The 19,703-nt window shown below is 40.2% G+C and overlaps 1 protein-coding gene across 1 annotated transcript in view; it reads right to left on the bottom strand.

Annotated features, from left to right (window-relative positions):
* Positions 1-1,689: 1,689 nt before the first annotated feature.
* Positions 1,690-19,703, bottom strand: part of AFG1L (AFG1 like ATPase) — a 195,393-nt gene continuing 177,379 nt past the window's right edge. The window contains exons 11-13 of the mRNA XM_007447258.1: positions 8,006-8,146; positions 3,744-3,857; positions 1,690-1,818 (exon numbers count right to left, since the gene is read on the bottom strand). Of these exons, the coding sequence (XP_007447320.1) occupies positions 1,690-1,818; positions 3,744-3,857; positions 8,006-8,146 (384 nt within the window). The remainder of the gene's footprint in view (positions 1,819-3,743; positions 3,858-8,005; positions 8,147-19,703) is intronic.

Raw genomic sequence — 19,703 nt, 5'->3', positions numbered from 1 at the left:
TGCTCAACATCAGTAATCATTAGAGAAATGCAAATCAAAACTACAATGAGGTATCACCTCACACCAGTCAGAATGGCCACCATCAAAAAATCTACAAACAATAAATGCTGGAGAAGGGGTGGAGAAAAAGGAACCCTCTTGCACTGCTGGTGGGAATGTGAATTGGTACAGCCACTATGGAGAACTATATGGAGTTTCCTTAAAAAACTAAAACTAGAACTACCAATACGACCCTGCAATCCCACTACTGGGCATATATCCTGAGAAAACCATAATTCAAAAAGAGTCATGTACCAAGGTGATCATTGCAGCTCTATTTACAATAGCCAGGACATGGAAGCAACCTAAGTGTCCATCGACAGATGGATGGATAAAGAAGGTATGCCACATATATACAATGGAATATTACTCAGCCATAAAAAGGAATGAAATAGAGTTATTTGAAGTGAGGTGGATGGACATAGAGGCTTTCATACAGAGTGAAGTAAGTCAGAAAGAGAAAAACAAATACCGTATGCTAACACATAAAATATGGAATCTAAAAAACAAAAAGAAAAAAAAAGGTTCTGATGAACCTAGGGGCTGGACAGGAATAAAGATGCAGATGTAGAGAATGCACTTGAGAACACCGGGCAGGGGAAGGGTAAGCTGGGACCAAGTGAGAGAGTGGCACGGACATATATACGCTACCAAATGTAAAATAGATAGCTAGTAGGAAGCAGCCACACAGCAAAGGGAGATCAGCTCGGTGCTTTGTTTCCACCTAGAGGGGTGGGATGAGGAGGGTCAGAAGGAGATGCAAAAGGGAGGAGATAAGGGGATATATGTATACATATAGCTGATTCACTTTGTCATACAGCAGAAACTAACACAACACTGTAAAGCAATTATACTCCAATAAAGATGTTTATTAAAAAAAAAAAAAAAAGCCAGGGTCATATAAAGTACCATGGGGGAAAAAGAAATGAAATAAGATCATAAAGCTTTCTTTGTTTTTAATTGAAATGTAGAGTTTTTTCTTCCCCTCTCATAAAGATGTGTTTCTATTGTACGGCTACCATGTAGCCAAAGCTTAGAGATTTCCCGACACCCTGCATTTACCGTGTGTGTGTGTGTGTGTGTGTGTGTGTGTGTGTGTGTGTGTTCAAGGTTCATTCAGGTGGCTTAATATGAAACCAAAATGCCTAGTCCTACATTCAACTTCAGGAGTGCTGATTTTAATTTTGTGGTGCAGAAATAAGGCCAAATAAATAGGCAAAAAGTAGACCTAAAAATGGCTTTAACTTACTAATCCACTACATCTTTGACAGCAATTTTAGATAAAAGTGGTCCAGGGCTTCCCTGGTGGCGCAGTGCTTGAGAGTCCGCCTGCCGATGCAGGAGACGCGGGTTCGTGCCCCGTTTCGGGAGGATCCCACATGCCGCGGAGCGGCTGGGCCCGTGAGCCATGGCCACTGAGCCTGCGCGTCCGGAGCCTGTGCTCCGCAAATGGGAGAGGCCACAACAGTGAGAGGCCCGCATAACGCAAGAAAAAAAAAAAAAAAAAAAAAAAAAAAAAAAAAAAAAAAAGTGGTCCAGAGGACAAAGTGCTTAATTAATGATCAGAAAATGGTTCCTTCAAGTCCCATAATAAAGAGTTCTCCCTGCGGTAATGATTTGCTCAGAGTTTTATTCATGCAAAAGTGACGGCTACTTCTTGCTTCTGTCCCCTTCATTCCAGTATTGTTCAGTCTGCATTTCCGTGAGTCGGGAAATTGTGCGCTGAAATGCAAAGATTTCCTCTTCTCCAGTAAACATGGCAAGTCCTTCTGCTGAGTCCTGGTTACCAAAACACAAAACAAAACAGCAACCTAGCACCAATTAAAACCCCCACAACTAAAAATTTAAAGAACTAAGTACAGGCTTTAAAAAATACTTTTTGGGTTTATATTACAAAATATTCTATAATTTTTTTTCATACACAATTTCTTAAATTAGACTAGAGAATCAGCTAATTTAAACCAATAATCAATAAACAGAACAAATTACCAGGGAGAAAACATTAGATGAATAATTAAAGCTGAAACAACACCCCAAAATCCAAATAAGAAAATTTTTGCTCAGATGAAAGTTCTCTACATAATCTAATGGAAGGACATTCCAGACAGAAAGGAATTTTTTCTCAAAAAGTGTACACCAGAAATAAGTAACAGAAAAACCAAGAAGTTCTGGTATGTCAGGACGAAGCTAAGACCCTCTCCTGAAGCTCCACAGACAGGGCCACATTCCTGACGGGAGGCCTGAAGATGAACGTCTGAAGAGCCTTTTCCAAACTGGGTGACTGAGAGGTCTCCTGTGGGCCTGGAGATCGTGCCTGGGAGCTTACTTCGGGAAGGCCAGAGCTGCTTTTGGTCTTGAGCTGCTGGGACACTTGATCCTCCCATGTAGCGGCTGAGTTGGGGAGCCCCTTGTGAGGCCAGTAAACATCCTGGGACTGGTGATTCTAATACCAGCCTGTGGCCAGAAGTGGACGTTGAACTTTTGTCTCTTTCCTTAGGGGTTTGCTATTAAACTCTTTCAGAGAAAAGTTCTGGACTCCTAAGTCCAAGTTACTGACCTACTGTAAAACTGCATCACCCTACGGTCACGTGCCCTGATTTCTTCATGATTATTAGCCCCAAGTGCTCACCTTACTTTGCCCTGTATCTGAACCCTGATCAGAAGAAAAATTTTAAAGCCAATGATTTAAAGCACTTTAGGAACTGAGATCATGTAGCCCCTTAAGTGTATTCTTCCAAATTGTTGAAGACTTTATTTGGATGTATCACTCTTAGAGAAATGGGATCATAAGCAGCCATTTATTTCTACATGTAGATTTAAATAATCATATTTTGAAAGTTTACTTTTTAAAGAATTATTGGCCTCATTTTCCCAGACTCCTGAGAATGCATAATTTCTACTCAATAAGGAACTGTCTCCTCATTCCAAATAGCCTTTCACCACTGGGGTTGAAAGAATGGGGCTGGCCTCATTCTGGGGGTGAATGTTTATAGTTTTAAATTTTTGACTAATATTTCAATTGCCTACAGTTGAGAAATATACCCTGTAACATTCATACAGAAGAAGGAAATGCAAAGTCACTTCTGCTTGACTTGGGGTGAAGTACCAGACCCCAAGCTCCAAGAGAACTAGGCCAGCATAGGCTGGTTCCCAACAGAGTGTCCCCAGAGCCTGGCACCCACAGGTGTTCCACAAATGCCTACAGAATGGGGGTTAGGAGATGAAGCATGGATTTCTTTTAAAGCAAGGGCCTTGCCAGGCACTTCATAGTCTTGGAATAGCCAGTTCACATGGTTGGATATTGCATCATGCACTCTACAAATCCAGCAGACATGAAGAAGTACATCCAGAAAAGGCAGCATGGTGTAGCAGAATGCAGAATGAGCCCAGAACCAAAGACAGTGCCTGGATCCAGCTCCGGCCTGCCATTAGTCAGTGGTATAACCGCAGGCCCATTAGTCCACCTCCCTGGACTTTGTTTTTATCATATGCAAAAATGATCACGAAGATTCCTTCCACTCTAAAGCTGTAATTCTCTACATTTAGTGATGCTGAGGATACGTCTGCTATACTGCCTTTAGAAGAGAGCAGCAAATCAGTGGTTAAATACATACTGCATTCCTTCTTCAAAGTGTAGCCATGCATCAAACCAAAAACAATTAAGCTGTTTTATAATAAAAAGAGATTATGTTAATATCGCCTACCTGGCTCAGCCCCAAATCATCCATCAGTATTCTGCTTTGCTCCAACTCACTGTCATGATGTTCATACAAAAATAAGCTTGATACGGGAGTTGATGCAGAGCAAATTATGCGCACCTGAAACAGAGGAAAACGAGTAAATGGTGTTACTCCTTACCTTTCACAAGTTGAAGGTAAAAACAAATTTCTCATAAAAATCCGTTTGTCATAACACGGAGCTTGGATTTTTGCTTTTAAAATGTTCATATTTGTTCTAACAGTTTGAATCTCTTTAAAGTGATATATAATTTTAAATGGTTCTAAATATATGCAGCAAAACTGGTACTTGGTGAAAACACACTCTTATGAGTTTATAGAATGTGTATTTACAAAAGAACAATGCCTTGAACTCCTCTCTTTCAATCTAAGTAACAGTCTTAACTTTATTTCTACTTCTACACATTTTCTCCAAGTCCTATGTTTATTTTGGAAAAATAAATATTTTAAAGCTTCAATCTATGACATTTTTTTTGCTATTTCATTAATCTGTTTTTCTAATTAGAGATTTTAGCTAATTATCCTGAAGTTATCCTAAATTATCCTAAAGCTACTAAAAATTTCATTAATCTCCATGCTTAAACGTCTACAAAAAAAGCATCAGCAAAATGTGGTTGTCAAAGTTTCAAAACTGGCAGGACCCATTTACACTGTATCTTCTTCATGAGTAAAAATCTTGCATAAATAAGTAAATACAGCATTTCTTTTTTTTTAAATAATTATATGGAAATCTCTTTTTTAAAATTTATTTTTGGCTGTGTTAGGCCTTCCTTGCTGCACGCGGGCTTTCTCTAGTTGCGGCGAGTGGGGGCTACTCTTCGTTGTGGTGCGCGGACTTCTCATTGTGGTGGTTTCTCGTTATGACACACGGGCTTAGTTGCTCTGCGGCATGTGGGATCTTCCTGGACCAGGGCTCGAACCCGTGTCCCCTGCACTGGCAGGAGGATTCTTAACCACTGCACCACCAGGGAAGCCTCAGCATTTCTTTAAGGTGGATTTCAATATTTGGAAAACTTTTTTCCTATTTCTGGAATAGCTCTGAAATGTAAATAGACAAACCACATAACCCATATTCAGATAGCCTAGGATCACAGATGTTTCCAAATGTATTTTTGAAACAAAGTACTTTTTAAAAAAGCCTTTTGACCATGTCCATATTTTTTCCTATAGTTTGAGTCTCTTTAAAGTGATATTTTTTAACTTAAAAACAATTTTTTTTGCAGTACGCAGGCCTCTCACTGTTGTGGCCTCTCCCGTTGTGGAGCACAGGCTCCGGACGCGCAGGCTCAGTGGCCATGGCTCACGGGCCTAGCCGCTCCGCGGCATGTGGGGTCTTCCCGGACCGGGGCACGAACCTGTGTCCCCTGCATCGGCAGGCGGACTCTCAACCACTGCGCCACCAGGGAAGCCCTAAAGTGATATTTTTAAACTGCATAGTACTTTACAAATATTTCCACACAGCTTATACCACCCTCTGAAGTAGGGAACAAAGCTTTTATTGGGCAACCTGGGGCCTGGAGAGGTCTCAACTTGTGACACCACCCCACATCTTCCAGTTCTAAGTTCAGTGGTTTTTCCATTACAACTGAGGTTGACATTTTTACCTGACTGTTTGGAGCCCATCTCTGTGTGCATCAAAGATGCTCCCCAGATGCACCGTTACCACTTTGCTGCGTAGGTGACTGCTAAGTTCAGTGCATTGCTACTCTACTTATACCCTGAGTTTCCAGAACCTACATTTATTTCAGCATCCTGCCAGACATCCTTCAAAAAGACTACGCTTGACATTAATATTTCTTGATTACATAGTGTTTGAGTGTACATATGTGATCATATATCAGAAACAGCTTTTTTATCTTTATAAATTTTATTTCCACTAGTTTATATATAAAACATACTCTTCTTGATGTTTAAGGAGACCTGAATTTGTTTTCAGGATTCACAGCCATCCTTTTAAAATCATTATTTAAGTAAATATGCTGATACTTCAAAATGATGTTTGGGACTAGTCTTTCTATATCCAAATAGCCTTCTACCTCCTCTTATAAATTATTTAAATCACAAATGACACTTTTTTCATTACTCAGATGGGAATGCCCTTATTTCACAGATACATCTAGAATACATTCTAGAACAATGTCTGTTTAATGCTCCCAATTTCTGAAATAAGATAATTTCGACTATGCTTTAAAAACGAGTATAAACTCCAAATGTGTGATTTGGTTAAAGCAAATGTTAGGAGAGTAGTTCTGATATTTCATCATATTGCCAGATAAATCTTTTTGTCTAACGAAGAAGTGAAACAGTGGGGGGAGGTAGGATCAGGGGGTGGGACTAAGGGGTGGGGACCATAAGCTTTCTTTAAGGTATTCCTAGCCGAAAGATAAAAAAAAAAAATAAGAGTTTATCAATCCTCCAGTCTAAGAACCACCTACCAATGCCCCTCTCCCACTTTCTTCTTGAAGCACTGCCCTCTAAAAACAGAGTGCCACCTCCAGGAGATTTATTCTGGACTCCACGCGATTATTTCAGAGCAGAGTCTCTGGATGAGTGACCCAGAAGGGGACAAGTGACAGGACTTGACCCCTAAGCTCTGGTGTTCTCAGCTTCCTGCCTCTGCTGACTCCCTGCTCGCACACCCCCTGGAAGCATGCAGCAGATTTTGATCATGCTCACTAAGGCAGGCTGCCCTCGGCGTTGCACCAGAGCCACGCTGGCTGCCCTTCATGCTCAGGACCATCACAGGGCCTTTGCTGCAAACTCGCCACTCTGGTGAGGGCTTTTCACTCTGCACTTTGAGCTTGGCCATCACATCTCAGAGTTTGTGAGCAGCACTTGAGGAGCTGGTGAACGAGCAGGCTCCAGGCCCCACCCTTGGTCCTCATTTGCTGGTGGGGGTGGTGTGGGCTCTGGAATTTGGATCTTAAGTAGCTCAGATGATTCTGGTGCAGCTGGTCCTCAGCAGGACTTGCCATGCCCAGTCCCATGTCCCACACAAAGATCAGTTTACTCACCTCCTGTACTCTCACAGCACCAACTCCCCTCTCTTTCCAAGAGAGCATCCCAGTGAGGACTCTACACTCAGCTCTGTGTTTCATTAGTGTTTCTTCAGCACTAGACTATCAGCTCCATGAAGGCAGGCACCATGTCTGGCTTTGCTTGTCAATGAATTAGCACTGTGCTTGGCATGATAAATGTTGTTGAATGAATGAATAAAGGAAACATTAAAAATCTCACCTCTCCCTCCCAGCAGATTCTGGTACTTTCTCCTCCCCTCAAAGTCCCTTCAATTTTAGAATCACTGCTCTATCTCTTTCTGTGCAAGGAATAAGGAGGAAAAACTGTATCTAACAGTGAAACAATATTTTACTCTAATTTGAAGTGGTATTTATACTTTACTGTAAATATATATTTATAGGTATATACTATTAATCATGTCTCACCTTCATTGAAAGCTTATTGTACACCACACGATGTTCTAAGTACTTTACATGCTCATGTACCTCACAACAATCTTATGAGGTAAATACCATTATTGCCTTCTTTTGCTAAAGAAGGCAATTCAAGTTCAAGAGGTTAAGCTGGTCTTCAAGGTTTTCAGCCTGGCCCCAGGGCCCTCTCCTTAACCACTAGGCAATACTGCCTCTGATGAAGGGACAAAGGCTCTGCAATTCATGCTAAAACACCTGGATTTTTTTTTTTTTTAGAGAGATGACAGGTACTGGGATTTCTGGGTCAGAGGGAGAGAAAACTCTAATACTGAGGAGGGCACTTTAGTCATTCATTCATTCATTTTGTTCATTCATTATTTTATCAGTCCAATAATTTATTCATGCAACAAGTATTTACTGAGCACTCAATCTAGGTAAGGCATTGTGCTGTGCATCCTCATAGACAGAGCATATGATATGTCTGGTTGAATGAAGGATTTGGTAATATAGCAGACTGTCTTATGATGGGATTTTTAATATAGTACTATTACTGCTACTACCAATAGTACTTATACAGCATTCAGCTTGTGCCAAGTGTTGTTTTAAATGGTTTACCTGTATTAGTTTATTTTGTCCTCACAACAGTTCTCTGAAGTAAATACTACTATTATCTCCAACTTGCAGATGAAGAAACAGGTACAGAGAAGTGAAGTAAGTGGTAGACCAGGATTCCAGCCCAGATAATTTCGCTCCACAGTCCAAAATGTTTAGTTTTGAGAAAATGTGCCACATCCTTACCTTGAAATCATAAAAGTTATCAATGAGAGTTATGAATCTCCGAGCTTGGGTCCTCTTTGCCAGGGTAAATTGTGGAATGTTTCGTAAAAATACTGTATCAAAATTCTTTGACAGTTCCAAATAGTCACTGGCTCCAAGTGGCTATAATTAAAATGAAATAAAGAATAGAAAATTGAAATAAGCCAATTCTGGTTGAAAACATCTCTTTTTCTTGTCATGGTGTGATCTAGGTGGTAGCTTTGGGGTAACCTGACCAAATCGGGGCAGTGTTTTCAGAGTAGGCTGAGGACAGAATTCACTATACTGTAACAGTGCTGTAAACAAGTAAGAGAGAAGGCAAGACCTTGGTGGGAAGTGAAAGAATAACTCTGGCCGCCTCCGCTGGTATCTTGTAGGCCCCCATCCTAAACCCAGTCTTTACTCTTTTTATTTATACGACATGACTTTAAACACATCCTAACAAATCCTTCCTACGACTCAACTGCAAACTGTCACTACTGGTAAATAGAGCTGTCTTATCATGGCAGCTGAATATTTTGTCACCATTTTGAAATAAAGACTATGCTCCAGCATGAAAAGCATCAGAAAATATTTTTCGTTTAATTTGAGGTACAATTACTCAAGTACAATGTAGTAAACACTGCTAACCTCTGTAAGGAATACCAGAGGGTTTTCATGACCAGACGTAGACCAAGACCTCAAGCATAACGTGGTGCAGCTGCTACCTCTACACACGAGGAGGATGCAGCACTCAGGGTCCACAAAACCATTCACAAAGGTGCCACCTACAGATGTAAAGTGCTTGCTCCTGAAACAGGAAGTTAACTCATGACAGTTATGAAAACGACTTGCGAACACTCTCTGGGGTTAGGAACACTCCCAGGAGAGGCACTTCTCGTTTTAAGTTGTGTGTGGATGACTGTGACCTGTGAGCAGGAACCATGAGCAGGGCCAGGAGAGTGTTTCTGGCCCTGCGAGAATGTGAAGGAGACTAGCATGCCAGGAGCTGCTCTCAGGTGCCTCTGGAAGCTCTTGGATCCCAACAACTGATCCCTGGGACACAGATGGCTAAGCCTCCTCAATTTCTGGCAGAATTCATTAAAACCCTGTTCAAAAATGTCTCCCTCACTAGGGTGGTAATTTGCATTAAAACTCCTGCTTTCAGAAATGTAGACAGGGCTATGTTCCTGGGAGAATCAGGGAATTGCAAGGAAGGGGAGGGTCATTCTCACCTTAGAGTCTATCCATTTAAGGCCACCACTATACTAATGACCAGCTAAAATCAGTTATATTCAGAAAACTTCTAGTGGAGGTGTGGGGAGGTAAGAGTGAATCGCAGAGTGAAGCTCTGGGGAGGTGGCTCCCTCAAGAACAGCAGTTCTAAGAAGGATGCAGTAACTACGAGCCTAGGGCGAAGGGGCACAACACCAGAGAGAGAGCACAAAGAATGACATGATGACTTTGAAATCTGCTTAGAGAGGCCCCTTCCCCCCATCTCCTCTCACCAACCAAATAAAAAATGGGGCCAGAAAAGAGATGGCCTTGCCTTTTCCATTTCCCTTCCCTGGCTGGACAGCCTCTACCTCCAGACCCAGTGCCTGACCTTAGCTGAGACTCCCTGCTCACCTCAGCCATAGGGGCTCGAATGTGCGTGTGGTTTATTTTGGTCTAACCTTGACTCTTGTTATGAGGAAACACTGCTGTCAAGCTTGATGTGGACCAGAAGGGTGTGTTAACAGAGCAGCTCGGAACAAGGGCTCTATAGACAGCCTGGGTTTGAATCCTCAGTCTGTAACTTATGAATGGTGTGTCTTCGGCAAGTAACCTAATTTTTCTGTTCCTTAGTTTTCCCATCTGTAAAATGAGAACTGTTTCCTATCTCACAGCGTTGTGAGGATTAAACAAAATAATGCATGCAAAGCATTTTACACAGTGCCTGGAACATACATTACCACTCAACCCACTTTAGCTGCTTTTTATTTTTATTATTTTGAGCTCAAATGATTAGGCTCAGTACAAATGAGTTGAAGGGGTGGAGAAGTGTCATTCTCAATAGGACCAGGTAGCGTTGCTCTACCCGCTGACTACATCCTAAACCTTAAAAATCAGGCTTTGTGCATTTGCCTGTCCTCAGAGTCACAGCAGGGACCAGATGAGACTGTGGAATCCCATGTAATGAAAACAATTCCCGAAAGGGGGAGGGGAAAGGTAATATACAGTGTCTTCCTGTAAAAAGGAGAACTCATACAATAAGACACTCATGCTCTGAGGGTGACCCATACTACTTTTCTGAGATCAGTTAGAATTTAGTGTCTCATCTTTTGTAAATCAGAAATTATATGTAAAAAAATATGTAAAACCTCATCTTAGGTATGTAGTTATGTATAATTAAGCTCACTCTTTATGCATGGATATGATTTCTATCAGTATAACTACATGCCCAAGGAAAATCATTATCAGAAGTGCACTGAAGTGCCTAGGGCAGCTGAAAATCAGAATTCTGCCCACTCAGCTATTTTTACAAATTATATACCTTTGTCAGTAGGCTCTGCATTTGCCATTATACTGGCAAATATCCCTTTCCTTCATATCCCTCATACAATTATGTGCTCATTCATGTAAAGAAAACTAAGCTTAATATAGTTATCTATCTCCTTTAAGAACAATAGTCATTGGGGGAAGTTGTTTAATGGGTGCAGAATTTCAGTTTGGGATGATGAGAAAGTTCTAGAGATGGAGAGTTGTGATGGTTGCACAGCATGTGAGTATAATTAATGCCATTGACATGTACACTTTAAAAATGATTAAAGTGGTAAGTTTTATGTTATATATTATTTTACCACAATAAAAAAATAGTCATTAAATAAAGGAGAGTTTATTAATTGCCAAAGAAATCCCAACTTAGGCTATGAAGAGAGTAATATCACCTTTTTCTTTAAAATATGAAAAAGAATGAAATGTATTAATCAAAGAAGGAAGTCTTTTCCCCAAAGAAATCAGCTCCAAAAAGATTAATTTAAAACATAAAGTTTAAAATATATATATATATTTAAAGAGTCTGTTTTCTTATCCTGGCTTCGATGTTGAAGTGTCGAAGAAGTGACACTCACCAAACTTCCTCAGGATTGAATCTGGGGAGAGATGGGGGTTTCTTATTAGCTAGAAATACTATTTTTCATTAATTAAATAAGTTAAATAGTTGTGAGAGAAAATACCATAAGGACTTTGGAATTATGGTCTGTCACGTCTAGTATGTGACCTTGAGCAAGTCTTTCTGAACTTCCATTTCCTCATCTGTAAAAGAGGGATCATAACCTGTCTCATAGGTTTGTCCCAAGGATTTGATGCATTGATTGCATGTAAAATCTTACAACAGTGGTGGCTACACGGTAAGTGATCACTAAATGTTAGTTCTTAACTTAAAGAGTTCATGTGAGAAGTAACTAAAATGAATTATGCATAGTATGCTGTTTGGCATACAACACTTAATAAATAATAGCTATTCTTTTATTAACTATTAAATAACCTTTTTTTCCTCAGCTCACAAAGCCAGGGAAATGAACAGTTCAACAGTCCAGTCTGACTCTGCCTTTGCACTCAGGAGGTAAGAGCCACTCCCTATGGTCCTTCCTGTCTGTGGTCCACAAAAATATCTGCCCTCCTGGCACCTCAGCCCTCCATGAAGTCATATGTAGATGACAAAAATAGCATATGTCTCAGGCCCTCTCCTTCCCACATGCCTTGTGGTAATAACACGAGCACCTGTGTGTGGTAAAGCCCCAGGCCCACATAATGAACAGCCCCTAACCCAGTACATGTCACATAGGAAGTGCTTAATATTTATTGAATGCATTAGTGAGTGTATGAATAAAACACAACGTAGCCTGGGGAGCAGGCCTACTCCTTCCTTTATACCCATTTGTCACCAAATTAATTGAAACACCTACCAAAAAAATCCCACTTTTTCTTAGTTGGCCCAAATTCCTCACTCTCCAGGTAAGCCTTTGTTGTATATCCTAGAAAACACATGTAGGAACATTCTAGAAAAGATATAGACTATAATGTTAACAATGGTTATCTTTGGATAGTGGAATGAAAGATTAATTTTGTTTCTTTGTTATACTTTTTGGACTTTTTTTCCCCAGTGAACTTGTGTTACTTTTGAATAGCAAAAACAATAATGCTTTTTTTGGAGATCATTTTTAGAGCGGGCATCTTATCATTTATGCCTCACCTGTGTGAGATCATAGTACCGGTTTTGTCATGGACATTTCTCTTTTTATCCCTAAGCTTTCTTAATCTATAGAAGTAGGATTTTTTTCAGGGACATTTAAAAAAAGAAATCATAAGCTGAATGCGTGTGTTCTCCTTTAAAGTTTGACAAAGGAAAACGGATTTGATATTTGGGATGAAATCTGACTTTGGTTGTATAGTTACATTCAGCTAATGATTCTTCACACCAGGGAGACAAGTGGGAGGGAGGGGATGGGATGAATGGCAGCATTCCCCAGTAGTTCATGTTCAGCCCTCATGGCCGAGCACCAGAGTCCCCAGATCAAAGGCCTAGTAATGTCAAAAGGCAAGTCTTTGCCTTTAACAGTTGTTGTTTTGTGTGTATCAGTAAAGAGTTCACCCTGTATATTACAAAGAGGTGAGACACATATGGACCTCAGAAATGGTCCTGAGATTAGACAGTGGATGATGTTAATTGTGCATCTTTTCTTTAAAGCAATGAATTGGAATCTAGATTCATCTTTGCAGACCAACTTTCTATAATCAAAAATAACTTGCATATATTTATTGCTACCCTTTGAAGAAAATGAGTGGTGAAAAATAATTTAAAATAAAGATCGACATTTCTGTGCTTACCACAATTAAACCTGCTGCTTACCACAATTAAAATAATTAAAATTCACTGCAAAATTTGTTTTCTCCAGGAAATTATACTATATACATAATGAGATCTGTACATGAGTTGGAAATAAAAAATTGCTTATATAAAATTAAAAATCAATAGTATACAATATTTATAGCTTGTTAGCCCAGGTGGATATGCTCCCATTGATATCGTGTCTTAATCTGAGCAATTTTTCTCCACGTGAGCTTGATGACCAGCGCGTTGTGTTTCTTTTTTCCATAACTGTCAGACAATATCCAGTCCATCTGCACGTGTTTATTACCTCTGCTCCGTTTTCTCTCTCTCTCTCTTCCCCTTATGCTACTCTAAATGAACCTAAGTTAAACTTCATCATCTCCATTTCTTTTATCCTTTCTTTTGTATTTTCTTTTTTTCACTTCTTCATGATTCATTTTGGATAATTTCCTCTGACCTATATTCTACTCCACCATGTTTCTCCCTAGCTGTGTTTTATCTGCTCTTAAACTCATCCACTGAGTTCTTAACTTTGGTTATACACTTTACAGTTCTGGAAATTCTACTGGTTCTTTTTCAAAGTTGATATCTCTCTTTTTATATTTTCTAGATTCCTACATTTAAATTTCCAAGCCTATCTTTCATTTTAAATTTCTTTGAATATGTAAGCTTAGTTGTTTAAAATATGAACCCATAATTCCAATATCTGGTGTTTTAATTTTATTGTCTTGTCTCCTCATATGTTTGGTTAACTTTGTGTACTGTATTTTTTCTTTGGGAAAAAAAACACTTGTAGAAAGAATTTCAAGTTCAAGACTTGAAAGTATTCTGAACTACTTGGCTCACACAAAGTTTGACTGAAGCCCACAGAGAGCTGGTTTACTTCGGGCTCACTCGTATTCCTAGAGTGCAGTCCTTTAGGGCTCCAACCAAAGTGGAGAGCAGTTTACTAGGTCCCCCACCTTTGGCTGGCCCTAGTCTCTGCCTTTTGTCTCACTACCCAACTAGGCTGCCAAAAGCAAGTTCAGTTCAGCTCAACTTGTTTTTTAAAAGAAGACTGCTAGTGCTCACCAATATCTATGTTTTCTTCATTTTCCTGGGCACACAGCTAGATTACATTTAGGTGTGGCCATGTGATCAAATTCAGGCCAGTGGAATGCAACAGAAGGTGATATGCATCACTTCTAGATCTGGCCCATAAATACCACCCACACAGACTCCTCACTTCCTTTACTCATCTCCTGGTTGAAAAGAGAGGGCTCTGAGGACTTAAAGGAGGGTGGAGGCACAACAGGGATGAAGCCTGGATCCATGAGGGACCACATGGAGCAGTTTCCTGGCCAACCTGCACTGGATGGTGATATGAGCAAGAAACACATGTTTATTTGTTAAGCCTGTGAGATTTGGGGGTTGTCTGTTTCCACAGTTAGCCTATCATAGTACTTAATTCATCCAACTTCTTTCATTGTCCTAACTACAAAGTTGGTGCAAATTACTGACAAAGAGTCCACAATTATTGGAAGTGGATGGCTTCCTAACACTTCCTGTATGAACAAGGATTCTTATTCACATAAGATGGTAACTATCAAAAGTTTCTCTTCAAATTCAGATTATCATTAAAATTTTTTAAATCAGGAATTGCATTTAGCCATTTCCAACATCAAATGTGATTCTTAAAAAGCTATATTCATAGAGATAACTTTTCTCATCACAAATTTGAAAAGATTTTGACAGTTTTGTTCAAATTCAGTGTTTGACATACTTAAAACATCTTTGTAAATTTATTTTTCTTCTCATGATTATATAATATACAGAAATGTAATAAATGTTTTCACCAAACCACATACAGATGCTGCCAAATCATATTATATAGCCCAGTGTGCCATGGTATCACCAATGGTATCATTTTTGATATGTGACATATTGATCACTGTGACCGAGAAGCTGATACTAATGGTTCCACAGGACCACTCACCTCCTCACTTTCAGTAGCATTCAGTATTTAAAGGTGTCTGGGGCATTCAAATGCATTAACTAAAAAATTCTCTATAAGATTATGATAATTTAAAATTCATTTAAAATATTTTTGGAGAAATGAAGAATGTCTACGTGGGATAGTCTGATTCCAATTATGGTTCCAATTATTCTTACCTCCTTGTCCACACCCTTTGGATTGTGACTTTCCAGCTGTAGCATGAAGACATGGAGTCTATCTGCACAACTCTTCAATCTCGGCTGGACTTGTAATTTATCACAGCCAATAGAATGAGGCAAAAGTGACAAATTTCCAGTTGTGAGCTTAGGTCTCAAGAGGCTTTGCCTACTTCTGCTCACTCTGTTGCAGCACCTAGGCTGCTGGCCTGTTAGAAGAGGAAGGGACAGAAGGAGAGCCAATTGTCTAAGCTGAGAAAGTATCTCAGGCCAGCCTACAGCCAGCCAGCCCCCCAAACAGATGAGAGAGCCCAACCAAGATCAGCAAGGCTGAGTGCTGATGCATAAGTAAGCCCAAAATAGATCAAAACAGTTTCCCAGCTGACTTCCCAACTCCCTAGCTGACTAGAGAGTGATAATAAATGCTTATTTTTTTTAAGCCACTGCATTTGGGGTGATTTGCTGAAATACTATACTTGCTACAGAGAGATTTACTAAGAAAAGCCCATGTTTTAGAAGTCATTAGCAAGTCCAGCACATGTAGAAAAAATATGACCTAGCTTTTATAGCAAAAGATTGGTTTTACACGAAAAAGAGAACTACCATATGACCCAGCAATTGCACTACTGGGCATACACCCTAAGAAAACCATAATTCAAAAAGAGTCATGTATCACAATGTTCATTGCAGCACTATTTACAGTAGCCAGGACATGGAAGCAACCTAAGTGTCCATCGACAGATAAATGGATAAAGAAGATGTGGCACATATATACAATGGAATATTACTCAGCCATAAAAAGAAACGAAATTGAGTTATTTGTAGTGAGGTGGATGGACCTAGAGTCTGTCATACAGAGTGAAGTAAGTCAGAAAGAGAAAACAAATACCATATGCTAACATATATATATATGGAATCTAAAAAAAAAAAAAAAAATGGTTCTAACGAACCTAGGGGCAGGACAGGAATAAAGATGCAGACGTAGAGAATGGACTTGAGGACATGAAGAGGGAGAAGGGTAAGCTGGGACGAAGTGAGAGAGTGGCATTGACATACATACACTACCAAATGTAAATTAGATAGCTAGTGGGAAGCAGCAGCATAGCACAAGGAGATCAGTTTGGTGCTTTGTGACCACCTAGAGGGGTGGGATAGGGAGGGTGGGAGGGAGACGCAAGAGGGGGGAGATATGGGGATATATGTATATGTATAGCTGATTCACTTTGTTATGAAGCAGAAATTAACACAACATTGTAAAGCAATTATACTCCAATAAAGATGTAAAAAAAAATACAAAATAATTTTTTTAATTAAAGAAAATAAAAGAATAAATAAACAGCATTGCTCTAGTAAAAAAAAAGTTTGTCTTTGATGTGGCTGGTTATCTGAATAATTTTCTAAACAGGAACAATGAAAATCCACTTATTGAATGGTTTATGCATTCTCGACTATTGTTTCAAACTCTTTGTTTCTGTGGAAACCTGATGAAAACTTAAAGAACTTTAAATCTATAATGAGTTTGCTAAGGGCATTTGTTTTCCTTAATTACCAAGAATATACAGCTGCATTATATGTAGCACAGTTTCTCTAACAAACTTTTAGGAATAAAGAGCTTGCCTGCTGTATTCTTTCTCCTGTATGAGAAACGGCACAGCTGTCTGTTTTGGTTTGACCCTGAGTCCGGGAGTGAGGATTTTCTCAATGCCACACCAATGTGAAAGGCACGAGCATTACCACCAGCCTGCCTTCTGCCCTGCAATGAGCAGTTGATCCACTTCAGTGACACGAATGAGCTGCCAGCTTGAGTTTCTTTTTTCTCTGCCTGGCTAATGCTTGTTCTGCCACCATTATTTCAGCTCAAGTAGGACGATTATTATTTCAAGCGCTGTCTAGATTATACTGTCCTAAGGGTTACTCTTTATCTGTATAGACTCCTCTTTATAAATTCCTTGTAGTGAAGCCCTGATAGCTTCTAATTAAACAAGTATGTGTGGCACCTTGCTTTGTTTACACAGAAATGACTATCTCAGATCTTAAAGAGAAGTACCTTTTAATAGGAAAAAAAAATGCTTGAATGGAATTCAGATGAATGTGTCCTTTTCAAAACAAAAAAATAAAATAAAAAGAATTGACGTTAAAACAACTATGTGGGGCTTCCCTGGTGGCGCAGTGGTTGAGAGTCCGCCTGCCGATGCAGGGGACGCGGGTTCGTGCCCCGGTCCGGGAAGGTCCCACGTGCCGCGGAGCGGCTAGGCCCGTGAGCCATGGTCGCTGAGCCTGCGCATCCGGAGCCTGTGCTCCGCAACGGGAGAGGCCACAACAGTGAGAGGCCCACGTACCGCAAAAAAAACAAAAACAAAAACAAAACAAAAAAACAACTATGTGCACCAAACTAATAAAGATAATAATTAGAAAAAGAGCACTGAAATGTGTGCAAATAATTTCCCAAGGTTGGTCATATGGCACCTTAATATGAGAAATCTCATTAATATGAAGACCATAACATCCAGCTGGGAAGTATCTCGCCATTCCAGAAAATACTATCAACTCTTACACATTCTACTTCAGATGTTCTTTTTGTGCTGAGGAAAAGTCTTACTACTTGATTTATACAGTCGCAATGGCAGGAGGCTAGACCTACCTAGATCTGCCAGATCTTTGCCTAACACTCTATCCCCTCTACAGCCAAATAGCAATGGTTAATATAGTATTCTATTGGGGGGTGGGCGTCATATTTTTATTTTAAGAGAATTTGTAGAAACAATGACTCAACAACAAAAAATCAATGTGGCAAACCAGAGGCAATTGTACCCTTTCCCCACCCTGACGCAACTAGCTCTGCGTATCTAATAGATCTCCAAATCCTGGAGATGTCTAATTCTGGAGATTATGGAACTGAAAACTTTCTCGAAACACAAACCGCATCATATCAGATCTATTGAGTGCCTACTATGTGAAAAGCACTGTGCCAGGTTTATTTCTAGGAATTCTTCTATTTTGACTGGGGAGTGGAAAACCCATTTGACTTATAGCCTGCAGCATAGAAAACCAAAATGAAAACTATGGAGATAGGTCAAAAACACAACATTAGAAGAACATGAAGAAGTAGGAAATCATTAGCATCATCATTATTATTAATAAGCACCACTGAGTGTAGCATCAATACCACTCTAAGGCAATACATTAACCATGAGATGGTAAGAATTACTGGAATGGATTATACTAACCACCTGGGATTGAGTAAGTAGAGACCATAATTTGTTAAGCAATTAGCTGGCATCTGACTGGAATGTCCAATTGTTTAATAGACATCTAAAATTTGAGGAGTGTCAAGAGTTGCCCCTTCAGGAAATGAGATAACTGGGTTTGATTATGCCAACAAAATTAACATCATGAATGAGTTAGTGTAGCTTAGAACCCTCTATTCAGAAAGACCCTAAATACTTCTGGAATTAGAAAGTCCTGCCCAGGTTATTTATTCAGTTTAAGCTTTCAATTTAACTATGCATGATAGTCAGAAAGCAGCCTAGATTCTATACAAAACAGGACTGCTTCTTTGGTTTCTAAGTCTGAGAGAAATGAGCCTTCACAGCCTCCTTCACAGACCTTGGCTAACCATGTCCTAGAATCTACCCTCACCATGAGATTATTCAACCTGGCTAGACTCTCTTGCTAGTTCTCAGGGTATCTAAAGTTTCTGAATTAAGGTAATGAGAGGGTTATGCTTTAGATTTTATAAGAAGCCGTGGGGGCAGGGGGAGTAGGGGAACTTCCCTAGTGGTCTAGTGGTAAAGACTCCGTACTTCCAATGCAGGGGGCATGGGTTTGATCCCTGGTCAGGCAGAAGTTCCTCATGCAGCGCAGAGTAGCCAAAAAAAAAAAAAGCCATGGGGATACTTTGAATTACTAGGTTTTGTTTATAATGACTCCCAAAATTTGTTTAAGCTTTAAGCCAATTCTAACCAGATTCTAGAAAAACAGGAACAACACAAGTGAGCTGAACAAGGCATTATACTGAGCATTTAGCCTAATAAGAGAACCCATATTCTCCATGTCCAGGAACACAGGCAGCAGGACAGTTTTCAAAAACATGCCATATACAATGTGTGTGTGTGAATAAGTATTTCACTAGTTAAAGATTTTTTTTTCTTTGCCTGTGTTGGGTCTTCGTTGCTGCACGCAGTCTTTCTCTAGTTGCAGCGAACGGGGGCTACTCTTCGTTGTGGTGCGTGGGCTCCAGGGGTGCGGGCTTCAGTAGTTGTGGCACGTGGGCTCAGTAGTTGTGGCTCGCAGGCTCTAGAGTGCAGGCTCAGTAGTTGTGGCACACAGGCTTAGTTGCTCTGCAGCACGTGGGATCTTCCCAGACCAGGGCTCAAACCCGTGTCCCCTGCATTGGCAGGCAGATTCTTAACCACTGCGCCACCAGGGAAGTCCTAGTTTTTGATTTAAGTTTTTGATTGAAAGGTATTTAGTTTAATGTGGTCCTCTACTGTTAAGTAACCATGTATAATCAATCTTTTAAAATCATAAACAAGGGCTTCCCTGGTGGCGCGGTGGTTGAGAGTCTGCCTGCAGATGCAGGGGACATGGGTTCGTTTCCCGGTCCGGGAAGATCCCACGTGCCGCGGGGCGGCTGGGCCCGTGAGCCGTGGCCGCTGGGCCTGCACGTCCGGA

Source organism: Lipotes vexillifer, unplaced genomic scaffold, assembly GCF_000442215.2.
Source record: "Lipotes vexillifer unplaced genomic scaffold, Lipotes_vexillifer_v1.1 scaffold515, whole genome shotgun sequence".
Taxonomy (NCBI): domain Eukaryota; kingdom Metazoa; phylum Chordata; class Mammalia; order Artiodactyla; family Lipotidae; genus Lipotes; species Lipotes vexillifer.
The sequence above is the reverse complement of the archived record's forward strand: the minus strand, read 5'-3'. Positions and strand labels throughout refer to the sequence as shown.